This window comes from Camelus ferus, chromosome 1 (genome assembly GCF_009834535.1).
Source record: "Camelus ferus isolate YT-003-E chromosome 1, BCGSAC_Cfer_1.0, whole genome shotgun sequence".
Taxonomy (NCBI): domain Eukaryota; kingdom Metazoa; phylum Chordata; class Mammalia; order Artiodactyla; family Camelidae; genus Camelus; species Camelus ferus.
In genome coordinates this window covers 27,206,088-27,223,883 of record NC_045696.1, presented here as the reverse complement: position 1 = coordinate 27,223,883, position 17,796 = coordinate 27,206,088, and the positions used below count along the sequence as shown (strand labels likewise).

General features: G+C 35.8%; 1 protein-coding gene across 11 annotated transcripts in view; it reads left to right on the top strand.

Annotated features, from left to right (window-relative positions):
- ROBO1 (roundabout guidance receptor 1) overlaps positions 1-17,072 on the top strand; it is a 1,015,952-nt gene extending 998,880 nt beyond the window's left edge. For all 11 annotated transcript variants that reach the window (XM_032489632.1, XM_032489650.1, XM_032489636.1 and 8 more), the window contains 4 exons: positions 918-1,070; positions 7,888-8,196; positions 13,916-14,112; positions 15,354-17,072. In XM_032489632.1, the coding sequence (XP_032345523.1) occupies positions 918-1,070; positions 7,888-8,196; positions 13,916-14,112; positions 15,354-15,368 (674 nt within the window). In that variant the 3' untranslated portion in view covers positions 15,369-17,072. The remainder of the gene's footprint in view (positions 1-917; positions 1,071-7,887; positions 8,197-13,915; positions 14,113-15,353) is intronic.
- The last annotated feature ends 724 nt before the right edge of the window (positions 17,073-17,796 follow it).

The following is a 17,796-nucleotide window of genomic DNA, read 5'->3' as shown; positions in this document are numbered from 1 at the left end:
GCCACTGTAATACAGTGTCTCTGTGAGGAAGCCAGAGATTTGAGAGCACCGCAGTGCGCTGAGTCTGATTGACACATTCATTTATTGCCTGTGAATACTGTCCCTCCAAAACCAAATAACCAGAAAGCACCTCTCCCATCACCAAAAAATACAGAACTCTCTGGAGGGGTCACTTTAAATATCCAGAACCAGCAAGTAACTATCTGGTAATAGAAAAGGCGTATAGGTAGTTTTTGGCATGTCTGCATATGTGAACCAGCTTAATTTCAGGCCACCTTAAGAGGAAATACCTGATGATGTGTTAAGATGTTAGGAGTCTTTCTTCAAAGACTAGCACAAACATGTACTTAATTAAAAATAAAGAATGTCTTTCGTACTGTTCATTCTGAGAACATGAATTTCTTAAGGACTCTGGCTATTCCTCTTGAGGAAGCAAAAAAGACATTGGATGTACTCTGCAAAAATTTAATTAGTATTTCAGTTTAACAATAGCACTTTAGTGAAGCTAGCTGCAAAAATAATCAGAATGTTTCTCTTTAATAAATATCAAGAACTTTAACAGAATAAAAATACTATGATTTAAAAAAAAAGAACCTAAAAATGCTTTTAGTGTGTTTTTTCCAGTGGACAGCTCAAGCAGAGTAACAAAAATCCTGCTATGTGCTAGAATAGTTTACTTAAGCCTTTTTTAAAATAAAAATTAGTACATATATAAACTAAAAAAAATGTGCAGTATACTGCATATTTGTATTTGCATGCAATATAATTTGTATGTAGAGTCGAACTGTAATAATTCTACCTAAAAAAACTGAAAAAAAATAAAAGTTAAGGATGTTTCTAGTTTTAATGTTTTATTTTTATTATTACTGTTAAATTAAAATGCATTGGTGAGCTTGGCTCTGATTTTGTTTCCTTAGGCCGCCGACATTTCCCTACATCTCAGTGCCCTAGACCCACAAGTCCTGTCTCTACAGACAGCAACATGAGCGCTGCTGTAGTTCAGAAGGCCAGACCAGCCAAGAAACAAAAACACCAGCCAGGACATCTGCGCAGAGAAGCCTACACAGATGGTAAGTCCATTGAAACGGATGAAAACATCTATGAATCTCGCCTCTCTACCCTGGCTCTCTATGACTTGAAAATGCATCTACTGACGTTAGAAATTACATTAAAAATTCATTAACAGTAAGCCTCGTATTACTTATAGGAATGATTGACTTCCATATCTTGTCAGGCATCTCAAGTCCCTGCAGTGTTCTAATAAGTGGGTTATTTAAGAAACTAAAACAGTGGATAATACTTTTAATGTTCTTAAAAGGTTATTTTATAGTTTTAAACAAATACACATTATTGTTGTTGGAGTAATAGCGTAGGGTTAACCTTCATCAGATTCACTGACACTCTTCCAAAGTGTCCTCATTCTGTTTCCTGGGGAATTTTGCATTCAAAGAGAAGACAATAAACTCATTTGGGTATTAACTCTAACCGTAGTGGTGCTACAAACAGTTAATTTGTGCACCAGAAGGCAAATCGAATCATCTTCCTCCATGCCTTCACATGCAATATTGACTCTCACTGAAGAGGTAAGGCTTATATTCTCTAGGGAGCACAGGAGACTAATGCAAACATTGTGATGTTGTCTAGAGAAAGCCTTTAATGAAAGTGCCTCAGGTGGCCCAGCATTTATTAAACCACCACCTTCCCGTTTTATAAAACAACCCCACGGGCTTTGTTGGAAATTCATGTAAGATAAATTCTCTCAGACTCACTCATCTTGTCAAGTTTGCTAAATTTGCTAAAGGGGTGGGGGAAGGTTGTCAGGGGCATCGTTGCCCACCTCCTGGTCCTCTCCAACCACAATCTGATTAGAACTTTCATTACCAGTCAGCAATTTTTCAAAAAGGGCATCATTTGCCATTATCATATGAAAGCCTAACATTATAGATCCTTATCCAAGGTTACAAGGAGGGTTTTCTGAGGCACTTCTCCCTGTGATTCCTGCCACTTGACAGAAAAATTTAATACAAAGCTCACAGCATGATGAGCACTAGTAATTTTGCAATGAGTGGCTGTCCGTGCTGTAATCTGTACTTTATTCGGAGTATTTTCTCTCGCTAGCATCTATCTGATACTAGACTACATTAAATACTGGCATGACACCACGCACCTGGGCCTCCTGGATCCTGCCCAGGACTCTTTTGTCAGTGAATCTGAGCTGTCAGAATATTATCTGTTCTTGAAGGGTTATTATCGTGGCTTTGTGCATGTTTACCTCTGTGAAGGGACAAACACTAGGTGTAAATCCCCAAACTCTATTGGCAGTTTTACATTTATGGGACCCCTGTAATGGCATTTTACAAGTTTTATAGCTGTTCTATCAGTTTTTATTATCTAGAAGAGAGTGCTCCTAACAGAAAAACTGGTCAAACATCAAACCTTGATGTAAATACATCTAGGTTTAATACATCAGGAAGAAAATCTGGACTAAAGCTTTGTGTAGCTCTTTCTACCTCTTATTTACACTTGTTCTGAGGGGCTTCTGGCATTGAGTGATGCTTTAAAAAATACTTTAAATAATGTAAACATGCCAGTTAAAGGGCATAGCATTGCAGTTATAAATTACACTATGCTTGAAAATTGTGGTCTATATTTATTGTCCTGCATTCTGTGGTACTTATTTCAGTGTGTTTAATAATTAAATATAAATTCTAACTAAACCCTGAATAATAGCTATTTAACCAAATGATGAAGCAACCAAGTTATTCTAAGTTAATATCAGAAATGCCAAAGAAATATGTTAAAATATTTGTAAAGCCAAAACGTTTGTATGAAATGTTGTTTAAAACTCAAAAAGTGTTCATTTCATAAGTGATTATGCAGAATTTCCATAGTATATACTACAGTGTAGAAGCCAGTAATTATTTTCTCTAAGTCACAAAAATAGACAAAATGGAGATTTAACTAAAGCTGTTTTTTAAATACTGGCTTTAACTTCCTTTTAGCATTTTGATAACCATCTGTCTTTTAGTTATGTTTATTGTACTAACAAGTCTTGAATTTAACTCTGGACACTTTCTGATATGCTAAAGAAAAAATAACAAAGCTATGTGTTATTGTATACATTTCCATAATGCATATTGGTTAAAATAATTTAAATGCAAATACTTCACAATGCACTAAGTAAAACAATGTGCATACTCTTGATAGTAGTTATAGCTTGGAAACAAATAATTTTATCAGAAATCATTTTCATATTTTTTGAAAAAATATTCACAATCCATTTCATGAAGAAACTCAATGGCAGATATAATTTGTACAATTATTGAAAAAGAGAGGGAAAGGGGGAAAGAGAATTTAAAAAGCTGCCAATCGTGTAAATGAGAATTAAATATAGTTAAGACATGGAAGGGTTTTTTCATTTTTGCTTTTTAATGATTAAAATATATCAACTATGATGGATGAATTTGATTATTGTCAATAGGCTTCCTCTGTGAACCCTTTGCAGTATATGGTATATCAGGCCTGAGTGTGTAGTGTCTTTGCTTTGTATATTTTGTTCGAAATATCAATTTCCTTTGCCAAATTTATGTGAACTATGTAAAGAAAGCTCAAGAGCAGCTACGTCTTAACCGATAGAGAATAATTTATGATGATCCTTATCAGTCAGATTTGTATTAGTTTTCTAGGGCTGCCATGATGAAGTACCAGAAACTAGGTGGCTCGAAGAACGGAAATGTATTTCCTCACAGCTCTGGAGGCTAAAAGTCCAACATCACGGTGTTGGCAGGGTGGTTTCTTCTGAGGCCCCTCACCTTGGCTTGTAGATGACTACCTTCTCCCTGTGTTTTCACTTCATCTTTCCTCAGTGTGTGGACGTGCCCTCTTCTTATAAGGACACCAGTCAGACTGGATGAGGGCCCACCCAGAGGACCTCATTTTAATTTAATTACCTATTTAAAGCCCCTATCTTCCAATGCAAGTCACATTCTGAGACACTGGGGGTTAGGACTTCAACATATGAATTTTGGAGGGGACACAGTTCAGCCCATAACAGCACACCAGCCCCTAATCCATGGCACTGTGGCCACACCTTGTATTACAGGTAAATGCTGGGCCTCATAAACCAGGGAGTACTCATTACAAAACAGAGGGCTACATGCTATAGACACCCCAACAGGCAGAATCTAACTCTTCATTTATTTCATATTGGCCACTTCCAAGTTTAGCCCAGATGAAGGATAGGATTAAAATATATGAATATTTATCAGTCAGACTTTTATGGAGTTAAAGCCAAGCTTAAGTGCATTTCTAGGACCTTCTCATAGATTCTTCCCACCCTCCTCTTCAACCCTTTCTGATGCATTTACACACTTCATTTAAAAACCAAATGCATTATTTCTCCAGCTCTACTTCTCATAAACTATAAATTCACCACTCTCTTTGGAATGATGTTATTTTGACTTGATTTATCATTAATTACAAGGTCTTGGGACTTTAAGCAGTTAAGCCAATAGAGAGTGCTGGACCTCCATAGCAAGGTAATGCAGCCAGAATTGTCTCTATGGATTTGCTTTTGTGTATTACTTTATATACATTATATTGGTTTTTGGAGAGTCTTGTATAAAGAATGGTGTTTATATGATTGTATGAAGAAAGAGCCTATACATATATGAGTTTCATGATCCTATTTGTTAAATTCAGTTTGAGCTATTAGTGGTACGAATTGGATGAAAGTACTATTTATCACTATATGAAATACAGAATTGTTTATACTGTGATAATCCCTGATTTAACTCAGTAATTATTTTACAATACCTAAAAAAGAATTTATTTGATAATCTGTTTATACAAGAGATTAAACCTACCAGGATTCCCCTCTGTCAGTTAGATACAGTGGCAATTATATACTGGAAGTTAGAACTCATCATTGGAATTTTTTGTCTCTTTCTATCTGTGTTACAGACAGTGCCGTTATAGAGCACCTGGTGGTAGATTTTGTCTTGAGAGTCGTAGATTCCCAAGACTTTGTATGATCTGATGATAGTGGTAATCATCAGCTTTGACATCTGATAAACCTAGGTATTTTATGGTTTGATGATAGTGGCAGTCATCAGCTTTCTGATAAGCTATATTTGCAATCCGATTTAAATTTGTAGCAAGCAGATTGTGTAGAAATGAGCCTACAGTCACTCACTCCCTCTGCTTCCAGGTATGGTATGAATTAGACTTTTCTCCTCCTCCTGTTGCCAGTTCCAGGCTCAGTCTGAACTTAGTATAGCTCGGCCTTGGGTTCTTAGCTTTAAGCCACTCAATGCAATCTGTCTTCTAACTCTCTCCTTTTGGTTATTTTTAATAAACAAGTAGCAGATGAGGGAAGAATCTCATGGTAGTACTTTTTTTAAGTGTTATTATTAAAAAAACGTGTTTAGTAAGGAGGAAAATCAGCAGTAGTGACAATGGCAGTCTATGTTGTAAGACAAAAATTTTATTTTCCCAGAGTCTTTGGAAATTTAGTGTTGTTGACTGTACTTTGGCCACCATTTTAGATAAAGTGTTGAGGCTTTTTATATGGAAGTTGAACATGGTGAACTAACTAAAAGCAACAAAAAATTCAACTAACAGTCTGACCACTGTTAATAATGGAGTCCTACGTAAAACAGCTGGCAGTAAGATGGTACCTTAAGCTTTCCACTTTCAAAACCAATCCAGTGAATTCTGATGCCTTAGTTATAGCAGATAATGTGAAAAGAAAATGTATTTCTAAAAAATTCATATCTACTTAAGGACCAAAAAAGGATTAATTCTTTAAAAAAAAAAACAGGAATGAGGAACACTAGATTAAAACTGGTGCTTCCTAGAACCTTTAATTCACTGTTATATTAAGAATTTTCAAGGTGCAATTTTAATATTCATGAGTTTCTCATGTTGGTATATGTAAATGATAATCAGTGGACCATTGCCAATAATAGTAAAGTATCTGGAAACAAGCTAAATATTCCTCTTTAGGGATTGACTAAATAAATAATGATATATTCATAAATCAGAACATTATGTGAACTTAAAAAAACGTATACAACTACACATTTAGGTGAAGAAAGTGCAACTCCTTTTATGTTACTGAGACGGAAGTCTACCACATGCCGGTGGGCAGACAGGCACTCTGTGCAATCCCAGATATGGCCATTCTACATAGTTCCTAATGTGAATGGTTTCGTAGCTTGGTAGCCCTGCTTTATCTGCATAAATAATTTCTGGAATAATCTATAAAAAACTAGTCAAACTGATTGTCTCTGCATCAGAATTTGAAATGGAGGAGAGGAGGAATGAGGGGTTGTACTTTCAAGTCCTTGTGTACTTTTGAATTTTTACCATGAGAACGTATATTTTTTGTTGAAAATCTTAATGTTAATTTTGTAATATTAAGCATTTAATACATGTTTTATGAATGTTTTCAGCTGATTTACTCTATCATACAGACATTTCTTTCTGATTATGAAAACATTACTACTTCTAAGGTCATGATTACAAAACTGCACGGCGATTCCCAAATCTCTATATCGCTGGTTTTGGCCTCTCTTTAAATTCAGATTTTATGTACAACAACCTGCTAGACATCTCTGTGTGGATACTTTAAAGTTTCCTCCTATTCACTTGCCTAAAACTGAACTCATACTCTTCCTTCACAAATCACCTCTTCCTCATCCCTGTATTCCTCACCTTCAGTGATGTTTCTCTCATGCACCTAGTCAACTGTGGCAAAAATCCTGAAAGTTATCTAATAGGTAGTCTTCCCTTATTATATTCCACTGATCATTTATTAATATCGATTTTTTTCCTTAAAGTCTCTGAAACACATCCATCTGAACAACCACCGATTCCATTCTATCTCCTGTCTTTACTTACTGAGTGATTCACACCTTTCCTTTTAATCCGTCCTCCACACTACAGCCAGAACAACCTCAAACTAGAATCTATTCATATTCTTCTACTAACTTACCAACAGTTATTAGATTATATGTGTCTCCTCCCTGGAGTGGACATGAGTCATTTTAAAAGACAGCACCACCCAAAGAATATAAATTTTCTAGATTTCAAATTTTATGTTTATTTTTGTATTTAAGTATGTCTACAAAATAGGAAGTTGAAATATATATAATGTCCAACTATATGTAATATATTAGTATATAACTATAGATAGACAGATGAAATTAGTATATTTATACCAGTGATTGTCTGGTTTAAAACCTCTGGCTGCATATACAAAGCAGAGAGATGCCACCAGTGAATGGTAGATTGTGAACATGCGATAAAATGAAATAGTAGCATAAAGAACCTGAACCAGAAATTAAGAATCTGAGGGCATTAGTCCAGGTTCTGATTATACTTACCTTTAAGATTGAAAAATAATTTACGAGCTATGTGTTTGGGTTTTTCTATCTACAAAATGAGAAGGGGCTTAGGCTAGATATGAGATGACAAACAGGTCTCAACTCAAGTGCCAGCCTCAATCAATTTGAAGTGGTTTTCTGAAGATGAAGGGTGTGCCTTTGGGATCAGCAACATTATGCTGAAATCAATTAGGAAGGTCTGCCGTGGTTCGGGGAGAGACAGTTATAGCACTTGTGCCCATATTAGCTATCCCAAGGCTAGATAATCTCTAAATTCTAACTCTATAATTGAGTATTTCTGTGCTAGATAAAGGTGATCGTACATTAAAATTGTTAGCTGTCTTATTCCTTGGTTGCCTTCAGTTGTTCCAGTTCATTTAAGATATATTATCTCACAGTTGAATGTGATTCTAATGATCATACTAATGTTGACAGTTTTATAAGTGGCAAACAATGTATTTAAAATTTTTATGTATGTATTTAAAATTTTTCTTTTTAGATCTTCCTCCTCCTCCCGTGCCACCTCCTGCTATAAAGTCACCCACTGTCCAGTCCAAGGCTCAGCTGGAGGTGCGACCGGTAATGGTGCCAAAACTCCCTTCTGTAGAAGCAAGAACAGACAGGCCATCAGATAGAAAAGGAGGCAGTTACAAGGGGAGAGAAGCATTGGACGGAAGACAAGTCGGTGATATGCGACCAAATCCAGGTGATCCCAGAGAAGCACAGGAACAGCAAAATGATGGGAAAGGACGAGGAAACAAGGCAGCAAAGCGAGACCTTCCACCAGCAAAGACTCATCTCATCCAAGGTACTGATTTATTTTAGCAGCCAATAAATATAGATTAAACCTGTGTTTGCAAGGTGCACTGTTAGGCTCTCTGGGGCCACACGAAAAGTGGTAAGATTTAGAAATTTGCTCTGCAGTGGAGACAGGCATGGACCCAAATAATTTACATACAGTTTGCTCTAATACGGGACATTATGCAAGTCTTCCTTGTCAAGGTGCCAATTTTAAAGAGTTAAATTTAAAGGAAAGTATGATTTCTATAAGTTAAACTGGGAGAAGGGGTTATCAGGCAAAGGAAATAAGTGGAGAAAAAAACATGAAAGTGTGAAAATGAATGTTTGGTGAATACTGATTTCTATTTTGGCTGGAGAATGAGATGCTTGGGGACAGGGACAAATGGTAAAAGATAAAACTAGAAAGGTGGTTCACCAGATTGGTAAGGCCAGGACTTCTATTCTATAGAGTTTGGGATTTAAGATATGGATGGTGGTGAGCCAGCAAAGAATTTGATCATGAAATGATATAATCAGATTTGTGACTTTTTTAAAAAAAAATAACTGACAGCACTCTATTGTGAAAGAAGAGACTGGAGTTGGGTAGCTGAAGGTATCAGAACATTGCAAAATAATCTAGGTCTAAAATGTGAAAGCCTTGAATTAAAATAGTTGTGCAAATTAAAAGGAGAAAACAGCCTAGGTAGACATTTCAGAGATAGACCCTATAGGACTTGGGGACTAACTGAATGTAAAAAAGCACAATGTACTAATGGAGTAAAAGAAACATTCAAATGTTAATTAGATGGCTCTCTATGACTAGTGGAACACAATTGTATTAACCAATGTTAAAAAGCGAGGAAAAGGATAAAAGTCTTGGGGAAAAATAATTCCAGTTTTGAATGGACTAAGGTGCTGACAAGAACACAGATATGAAGAAAATCAATACGAATTTAAGAACTAGGTTTAAAGATCAGGAGGAAGGTTGTAGGTAGAAAGTGGATTTTAGAACCAGCAACACAGAGGTGAAAACTGAATTATAAGAGCTAAATTAGCAGCAGTGATATACTGGCTAATGTTTAACCATCAGTTCTCTGGAAGAAAACAAAACAAATCCCTTCTTTGTAGCCATTTGCATACTTCTGTTGTCTAATTACTCCCACAAAGGCTAGTTTCAAGCTACTAAAATGAAGTTAGTGTATGTGGAGGTGGGAAGAGATGCGTGTACAGAGGGCTTTTGTGAGAATGTGTGAGCTCTCTCTGGCACCCCATAGTCAGAAGTGAGTGTATTTAAAGGTTACCAGTGGGGAGAGGGAAAGGGGGAGGGACAAGGTAGGGGAGGGGATACAAACTGCTATGTATAAAATAAATAAGCTACAAGGATATAATGTGTAGCACAAGGAATAGAGCCATTATATTATAATAACTTTAAATGGAGTGTATCTATTAAAATATTGAATCACTATGTTGTACACTTGAAACTCATGTAATATTGTAAATCGACTACACTTCAATAAAAATAAATACATAATATATATATACTTACATATGTTCTTTATTCTAAACAGAAACTGAGGTGGATCCACCCAGGGATATAAAATAATCATGCTATCCAAACTAAAACGAATAGTATCCTAGAAAGAATGGAGTAGGAAATTTTAAGGTAGGAAGAAATGTAAAATGCCACAGAAGTGAAAGTTAGATGTGACTCGAGGTAGAGGGTGAGAGGATGAGTGGAGGACACACAGATTTTGCAAAATGCTTTTTGTGAGTGATATTTAAAAGAGTTGTTTTTGGTAGAGGAGGCAGAACAGAGTCCAGACTGTAATGGGTTGGAAAGTGAGGAAGTTGTGGAAGGAAGGTGGTGAGTATAGGCTCTTTGCAGAAGGTTGGAAAGAAGAATAGAGACTGAGATAGAGTTTGATAGGAAGGCAGAAATTTTAGGATAGGGTACTCAGATATTCTTAGAGACGAAGGAGAAGAAACAATTTAGGCAGAAGAGATACGAGAGAGAAAAGGAAATCGATGGAGGTGTCAGGAAAGAGTGATGAGGAAGTAAATCTTAGAAGGCTGTAAGTGCACATTAAGTACAACTGTATTTTAATAAGTGTGTTTCGTAAGATGAGACATCAGTCTGTTGTTCTGTTTATCATGGGTATCTGCTCATTAGCAACTTCCTTTCAATATTGGAGGACAGTTTCACTTTGTTCTGTGATGGAAGCCTGTATTCCTCATCCAGGCATGGACTCAGCAGTGAAGACATGTGTAAGGCTGTGCATTTCGGACTGATGCCTCCTCTAAGTGACCACAAAGTACTTAGTGACATCACCACAACCTAAAGTTTGCAATATGTAACTTAATTTTTTCAGTTAAGCCAAAGATGATCTGAACTTTTAACTTTTGGTGATTATACTCCAAGTATTGATTCATAAATCAAATGTCATGATGTAAATTCTGAAGTTTATATCTAGCCTGAAAGTATGGGCCAGTTTGCTGCTCACAAGCAACCTTCCTCCAAAGTAAGTGGGATTTTTCAGGAGAAAATTTTACACACTGAGAAAGATCTCGGGTTTGCAGAATTAGAACAAAGAGATGAAATTATTTTTTATCCATCTTCAGAAATTTAGTAAGTTATCCTCTGTGTTATAAAAATATTTGTAATTAAAGAACTAAGACTGGAATCATTAATCTAGAAACAACCCTATTCCATGGAAAGCACTGAGATACACTGAGCAGTTATTATTTTATATGTCTGTCTTTTCCAAGTTCATTTGAATCGTAACCTTGTTTGTATGTGTCATTAAATGATCATTTCTATGCATTGCTATAATTTTCACCTTCATAAGTCAATTTACATTATTTATAATAAAAAATGGGTTCCCTGATTTACATATATAACAAATGGTTATTTTTTAATTAAGGAAAGTGGTCTTCTAAACTTCAATGTCTGCTATTTTTGCTGACATCTACTACAGTTAGTTCGATTTATTTCTACATATATCAAACATCTACTGTGTTATTAAGCATTGTACTAGTCCTGAGATTTATGTGTAAACATGAACCTTGACCTCAAGGAGCTTATAGTTAGAGAGGGAGACAGGCAATCTGTGGATTCACAGATATACTCATATTTGGTATAATGTTTACGGTGCCATGATACTTGAGAGTCCAGAGAAAGGAAAATTAGCCCTGTCTTCTGGGAGATGGAATGTTAAGAACGATTTCTTGATCTTTCCTGGCTTAAGTGACTTATAAGCTTGAGTGTTCAGGATGAGTGGAATTTAGCTTGGGCAAGAAGGATGGATAGATTGTTCTGGCAGAGAAAATCAGCATGAAAAGCTGAGGTACCTTCAGGAGACCATAAGAAATTCATTATTACTAGACAGTAAAAGTGATAAAGATGAAGCTCTTGAGGGAAATGTAAGCTTAACTCATAGAAAGCCTGTAATTCCTATGCAAGGAAGGTGGCTGAGTGAAGTCGGTTTAGAGGGAAATAACTCAAGAGGCAGAGACCTGTTGGAAGACATTTACAACCCCCAGGAAGATGTAGAGAATATAAACCAGGCAAAGGGAGCAAGGCTGAGTGAGTGGGAAAATTCAAGAAACATTTTAGAGTTAAAATCATCCTTACACGTTTTGTGTTTGAATGGGTGGAAAAGGTACACTTAAGGGGTATGGGAGGGTTGTTGAAAGGCAGGGAAGACTCCAAAATAATTCTGGTTTTCTGTCCTAGGTTATCAGTGGTTAGTGACGTCATCAGCTACAGCAGGGAAGACAGAGAAAATCTCAGAGAAGTGGGCATGTGAAGTCAATATTCAACATGTTGGGTTTGAGGGACACTCAGGAGGAAGTGTTCAACTGGGCATAGTTCAGGAGTTGGAAATGTAAATTAAGAACACATTATGATAAAGTAGTAAAGCCATTCATTCATTCACTGAAAGTATTTATTGATGACCTGTTATCTGTCAAGCTTAGAGTATGTCAGTACACAAAACAGAGAAAAATACCTGTTCTCTTGACAGCTATACTCTGGAAAAGGTTACAGTCTGTGAGAATGGATGAATCACCCAGGGTGAGTGGTAAAAAATATGGGTTTATGTACACACACACACACACACAAGCTAAAAGTTGAAACCTGCAGGGCATCAACGTGTAAGAGATTCTGCATGAGAAGAGCCCACAAAAGACTGGCCAGGAAAGAAGGAGAAGTAGGAACTGAAAGAGCAGAAATGCTTACATTGATAGTGGTTTTCAGAGGAAGGGCAGTGGGATGTCCAGAGACAGGAGGATGGAAATGTGGTTAGCGTTATCAAAGTCAACAGTGACTTTTCTCGGTTCCCTTTTAGTAATATGGGCATAAGTAGATTTCAGTGGGATACAAAATGAATGGGAGTTGTGACTTCCAGTAGAGAACCCAAATTGCTTTTCAAGAAGCTTTGCTAAACAATGAGGAGAGAAAGTATTGATTTATTTAGAGCACAGGCTTAAGGGAAAGATTTTAGCAAAAGAGATATTTTATCATATTGTAGTGTGTCAAAAACTAAAGTCAATAGAAAGAGAAGAGTTGATGAAACAGGGATAGAAGATGAAGGTCAGAGAGGACCAAGTGCTCTGAAGCTAGGGTCCAGGTATAGTGGTCCTCGTGGACTGTGAAACCCCAGAGAGTTAGAAGTCTGGATTTAGAAGGAAAGTTGTGATGGATAGAACAAGAGAGAGTTGTCATCAGGGAGGACTAGAGAGGCTGCATAACTTGATGGCTTTGTCCTCACAGAAGGAGAATGCTTTTGTTTAGGGGTGGAGGAGCCTTGATTTATAGCTGGTTTAGTGAGCTGAAGGCAAATCTTCCTCCTTCCACTGCAGGGAACTTCAGTGGAAACTTCAGAGGAAATCCGATTTCATTCAGTCAAGGAGGAGGTAGAAGAATTTGGAGGAGGAAAACAAAAGGGCATGTAGAAGAGGTTTTGTGTGTGTATTTGGTGTCCAAATGGTAGAGTGGACAGACTTTGGAGAGAAGTGGGCAGTTGGAAGATACATCAATAGAAATGGCACCAAATTTAAAGTCCTATGGAGATAGACATTCAGGAGATGACAGTTAACTGGAGTGGCTTGATTTTTGAAGCTAGCAATGATGTCAGGCTCCTGAGATTCAGGATTCCACAATGTGAATATGATTTTAAAATGGAGGTTGGCATCTTGGTGTCTAGGAAGTGAATCTGGGCTTGGCTCTGTTTTGGTGATTCAAGAAGACTGGGCTTTTTTTTTTTTTTTTCTGTCAATGCCTTATTATAATCCTTCATAGTTTACATGGGGATTCCACTATCTCATTTGCTTTCACATCAATACTAGCAAGTCCTCTGGGTGTAGCTACTATTATCACTTTCTTAGAAAAGTAGAAACTAAAGCCTAAGATAATGGGAGATCATATAGTGAAGGATGGAACTGGAAGCTACGTCTGACTTCAGGTCTGGTTTCCGTCTTATAAGGATATTGGTCCCAAGTGAGTTTGAGGTGGGCAAGAGCTTATGAGTATAATCAACCTAAACCCTGACCACTGCTTGGAAAATAGCAAGGTTGTCACTTTCATTTTCAGAAGGCAGTGCTGTCCTTCTCATCATTGTTGTAAAATATCCTGTTATTCCTCGGAAGCACGGATGTTTCCCCATTCAGAAGTAGAGACAGAAGTGACACATTAGGCGATGAAAATGTACAGTGGTGTTCATATGCACTTATTGTATTTCATTACACAGAGGATATTCTACCTTACTGTAGACCTACTTTTCCGACATCAAATAACCCCAGAGATCCTAGTTCTTCAAGCTCGATGTCATCAAGAGGATCAGGAAGCAGACAAAGAGAACAAGCAAATGTAGGTCGAAGAAATATTGCAGAAATGCAAGTTCTTGGAGGATATGAAAGAGGAGAAGATAATAATGAAGAATTAGAGGTATCTATAAATTTTTTTCAAGTTTCCCAACACAAGACTAGTTTCTATATCAGCCTCAAAGTTAAAAACATCCATCAGTCTACAGAAATGTTTTGTCACAAACCCTAATGTCAGTGACGCCGGCAAATGAAATTCTGAGAATTTAATGATTTTCTTGAAATGTGTTCCGAAGTTTTAAATAGGTAATAACAGTTTCTTTTTAAATTTAGGGTTCATATTCATTTACAGATATTGAGATAGGAAATGTAGATGGCAAACATTTTTGTTAGGAAATAAGAACTATTGATCTAGATAATTATCATTCATAGTATTATGGTAGGTTATAAAAACCTAGTAAAGTGACAGAGTTATAGGGTGTGAGTGAGAGTGTTTTGCCTGTGTTATCTGCCACCCTAGTGATCACTGGGGTTAATGAGGATGATTTGCCCAACTATCTTTAATCTTCAGTCTTTTGAAAATGGGACCCTGATACTTGACACTGAACCTCCCAGGTGGAGAACACTTCTTGAGTTAAAGATACACTCCTTTGTTGGAATCTCTTGATAGCAACATAAGATACAGTTGGCAGTAAATCACATCTTATTAAAAAATCACCTACCATTTTTAAGATTGTATTTTCTCCATTTAATAAAAAAACAGGTTGAAGACAAATTTCTCTTCTTACAAATATATTTACTTTCCCTCAGATTGTTCACTAAGTGTTAAATTCTAACTTTTTATAATAGAAGATGAAAAATTATAATTACATCTAACTGAATTTTTCTATGATGCCCAATGTATTTTAACTTTGAGTTTTGGAATAAGAGACTTTCCTCCTGCAAATGCTGTTAGAAAAGTTGTTTTTCAACTTTTTTTTTTAAATAGAAGAGTCCTTTTGGGGAACAAAAGTCATTATAGACAACTCTACTATTTAAAAGCAATAAAAATTGAGCTCCAATGTTGACTTGAGGCTGGAGGAGTAGAGAGCTTGGAGTACTCCTGTTCCTCTCTCCATGCCGCACCCCTCAACATCCAGACCCTGTGCAGGAACACAGTTTAGTACTTGTTAGAGAACTATTGGATTTGCTGTCAGAACCAACTAAAGTTGACAAGTAAATATGTTGCCATGAGCATTTTCCAATGTGTACTAGTGAACGGGTGAAGAAACACAAACCATAAGAATAAAAACATATAAATAAATATACAATAGGAAAGTACTCTGAGATTTATTTTCACATTCAACAAAAACTTCTCTCTTACAGGAAACTGAAAGCTGAAGACCCTCAGAGAGGCTTGTGAGAGCTAATGTGAAAATTATCACTCGAGATGCCTCATATCTGATGACATATGACGCCAGATAAAATATTCAGTGCAATCAGAGTGTACAAATTGTCGTTTTTATTCCTCTTATTCGGAATACCATTTTTTAAAATTTCATTGGGGTTTTATTGTTGTTGTTTGATCCCTATCCCAATGAAGAACATCCCTATTCCCCTCGCTGTTGGAACAAATCATTACACCGTACTTCCAACAAGGGAAGTATTTGACTTCTTGCTTCAGTCATCAGCCAGCAGGAGAGAACAAAACAGTTCTTTCGCATTTTGCCCCTGAGATATGGCATTGCACTGCTTATAAACCAAGCCAATATACAGCAAAATATTGTTCAAAGACACAAAATTGACTAATCATCCTCATGTCAAGGGCTCTCAAGATATAATCTTTCTATAACCAACTGCTAATGCAAATTAAAACATAACTTCTGAATTACGTTTACTGAAACATAAAATGTAATCATTTTAACATGATTTTAGAATCAGTCTTTCATACCACCCTCTGCTGGGAGAAGAAAAAATATATAGCAAATGCAGAGCAACCACAATCAATTTGAATGGGGTAAAATCATTGTAAATATATACTCTTTGCAACCCCTGGTGGTACTTAATTTTGTCTTCTTTTCAATCATTGAAGTATATTCTTATTGGAAATGTACTTTTGGATAAGTAGGGATAAGCCAGTTGGATCTCTGGTTGTCTAGTCATTGTCATAAGTCAGCCTAGCAAAAACCTTGTTCTATTTTTCAATCAAAAAGCAATTATAAATACATATTACAAATAAATGGATGTTTTTAATGACCAATTGAATAAGGACATCCCTATCTTAACTGGCCTAAATTTCTTCTGGTAGTGTCAGTTCAACTTTCAGAAGTGCCACTTAAGGAAGTTTGATTTTTGTTTTTGTAATGCACTGTTTTTAATCTTTTTTTTTTTTTTTTTTTGGTTTTAAAAGCACAATCACTAAACTTTATTTGTAAACCATTGTAACTATTAACCTTTTTTGTCTTATTGAAAAAAAATGTTGAGAAGCGTTTTTAACCTGTTTTGTTAATGCTCTATGTTTGTATTTGGAATATTTGAATGATGACAGATGGTGAAGTAACGTGCATACTTTATTGTGGGCCATGAACTCAATGGTTCTTACTTTTCCTGGACTTAAGGAGAAAAAGGTTTAAGTTTATTGTGGCCAATGGTGAAACTTACAAGATTTCCTTATAAGCTCAACTAGAGGCATTACTTGCTTTTACTTGCCAAATGATGCCCTCTGACTGTAGATTTTTATGATCCTTTTTTGTTGTTCTATAAAATTCATTGACTTTATAATTGGTGCTATTTGAAGAAAAAAATGTACATTTATTCATATATAGGTATCAGGCCTGACCCCACTAGAAAACAAAGCCAAACAAAACTGAACCACACACACACACAAAATCTGGTGTTCACCAAAAACTGAATGTGTTCACTTAGATAATTTGAAATTTACATAGAAAAGGTGTGCAGTACTAAGGGAACAATCCATGTGATTAATGTTTTCATTATGTTCGTGTAAGAAGCCTCTTATTTTTAGCCATAATTTTGCATACTGAAAATCCAATAATCAGAAAAGTAATTTTGTCACATTATTTATTAAAAATGTTCTCAAATATATCATTCTTTCCTGTGTTGATTTCTTTTTTTTTCATTGTGTGATCAGATTTATTCCATTTAATCACAAAGTTGTGCTGTCTTAACATTTCACCACTATATTATCAAATGGGTAAAAATTCTCTTTTATGAACAACCAGGTTTCTACTTGTAAGGAAAAATTCTCATTTTACTCCTCTGAAATTAAAGATACAGCATGAATCATAAACTAAAAGTTAATCATTTAATCAGAGAGTAACTTTTCAATATTAAGAATGTACTAAAATGTGTATGTGTGTGTATCTGAATTTCAGTTAACCTTTTCCTGAAAGAGTCAGGATTCAACAACAATAAATCTGATTTGTAAAATTTGGACCACTTATGTTCTGGCAACAAGAAAATTATATAAATCCAAAATATTTATCAGTAATTATCTGCTTTCTTGTTACAAACTTATGTGAAAATTTGACAATACAGTATTTATCATTTACCAACTTGCATATTATTGTTCATTAGATTAAAGTCAGTATATTCAATTATTCAACTTTGAATGGATGGACGAAATGGGTATTATGTCTTGGAAGTTTCAAGAGCAACAGAATCTAGTGAAAGTTTTTTTTTTTTTCTGTGACTTACATATTGCTAAATTTTGTGTTGATCATAATTTGAAAATCTGGGGGAAAAAACTGAAAAAAGGGGAATGTAATAATTTGAAATTTAACTTTACAAAAGTGAAGCAATCACCAGC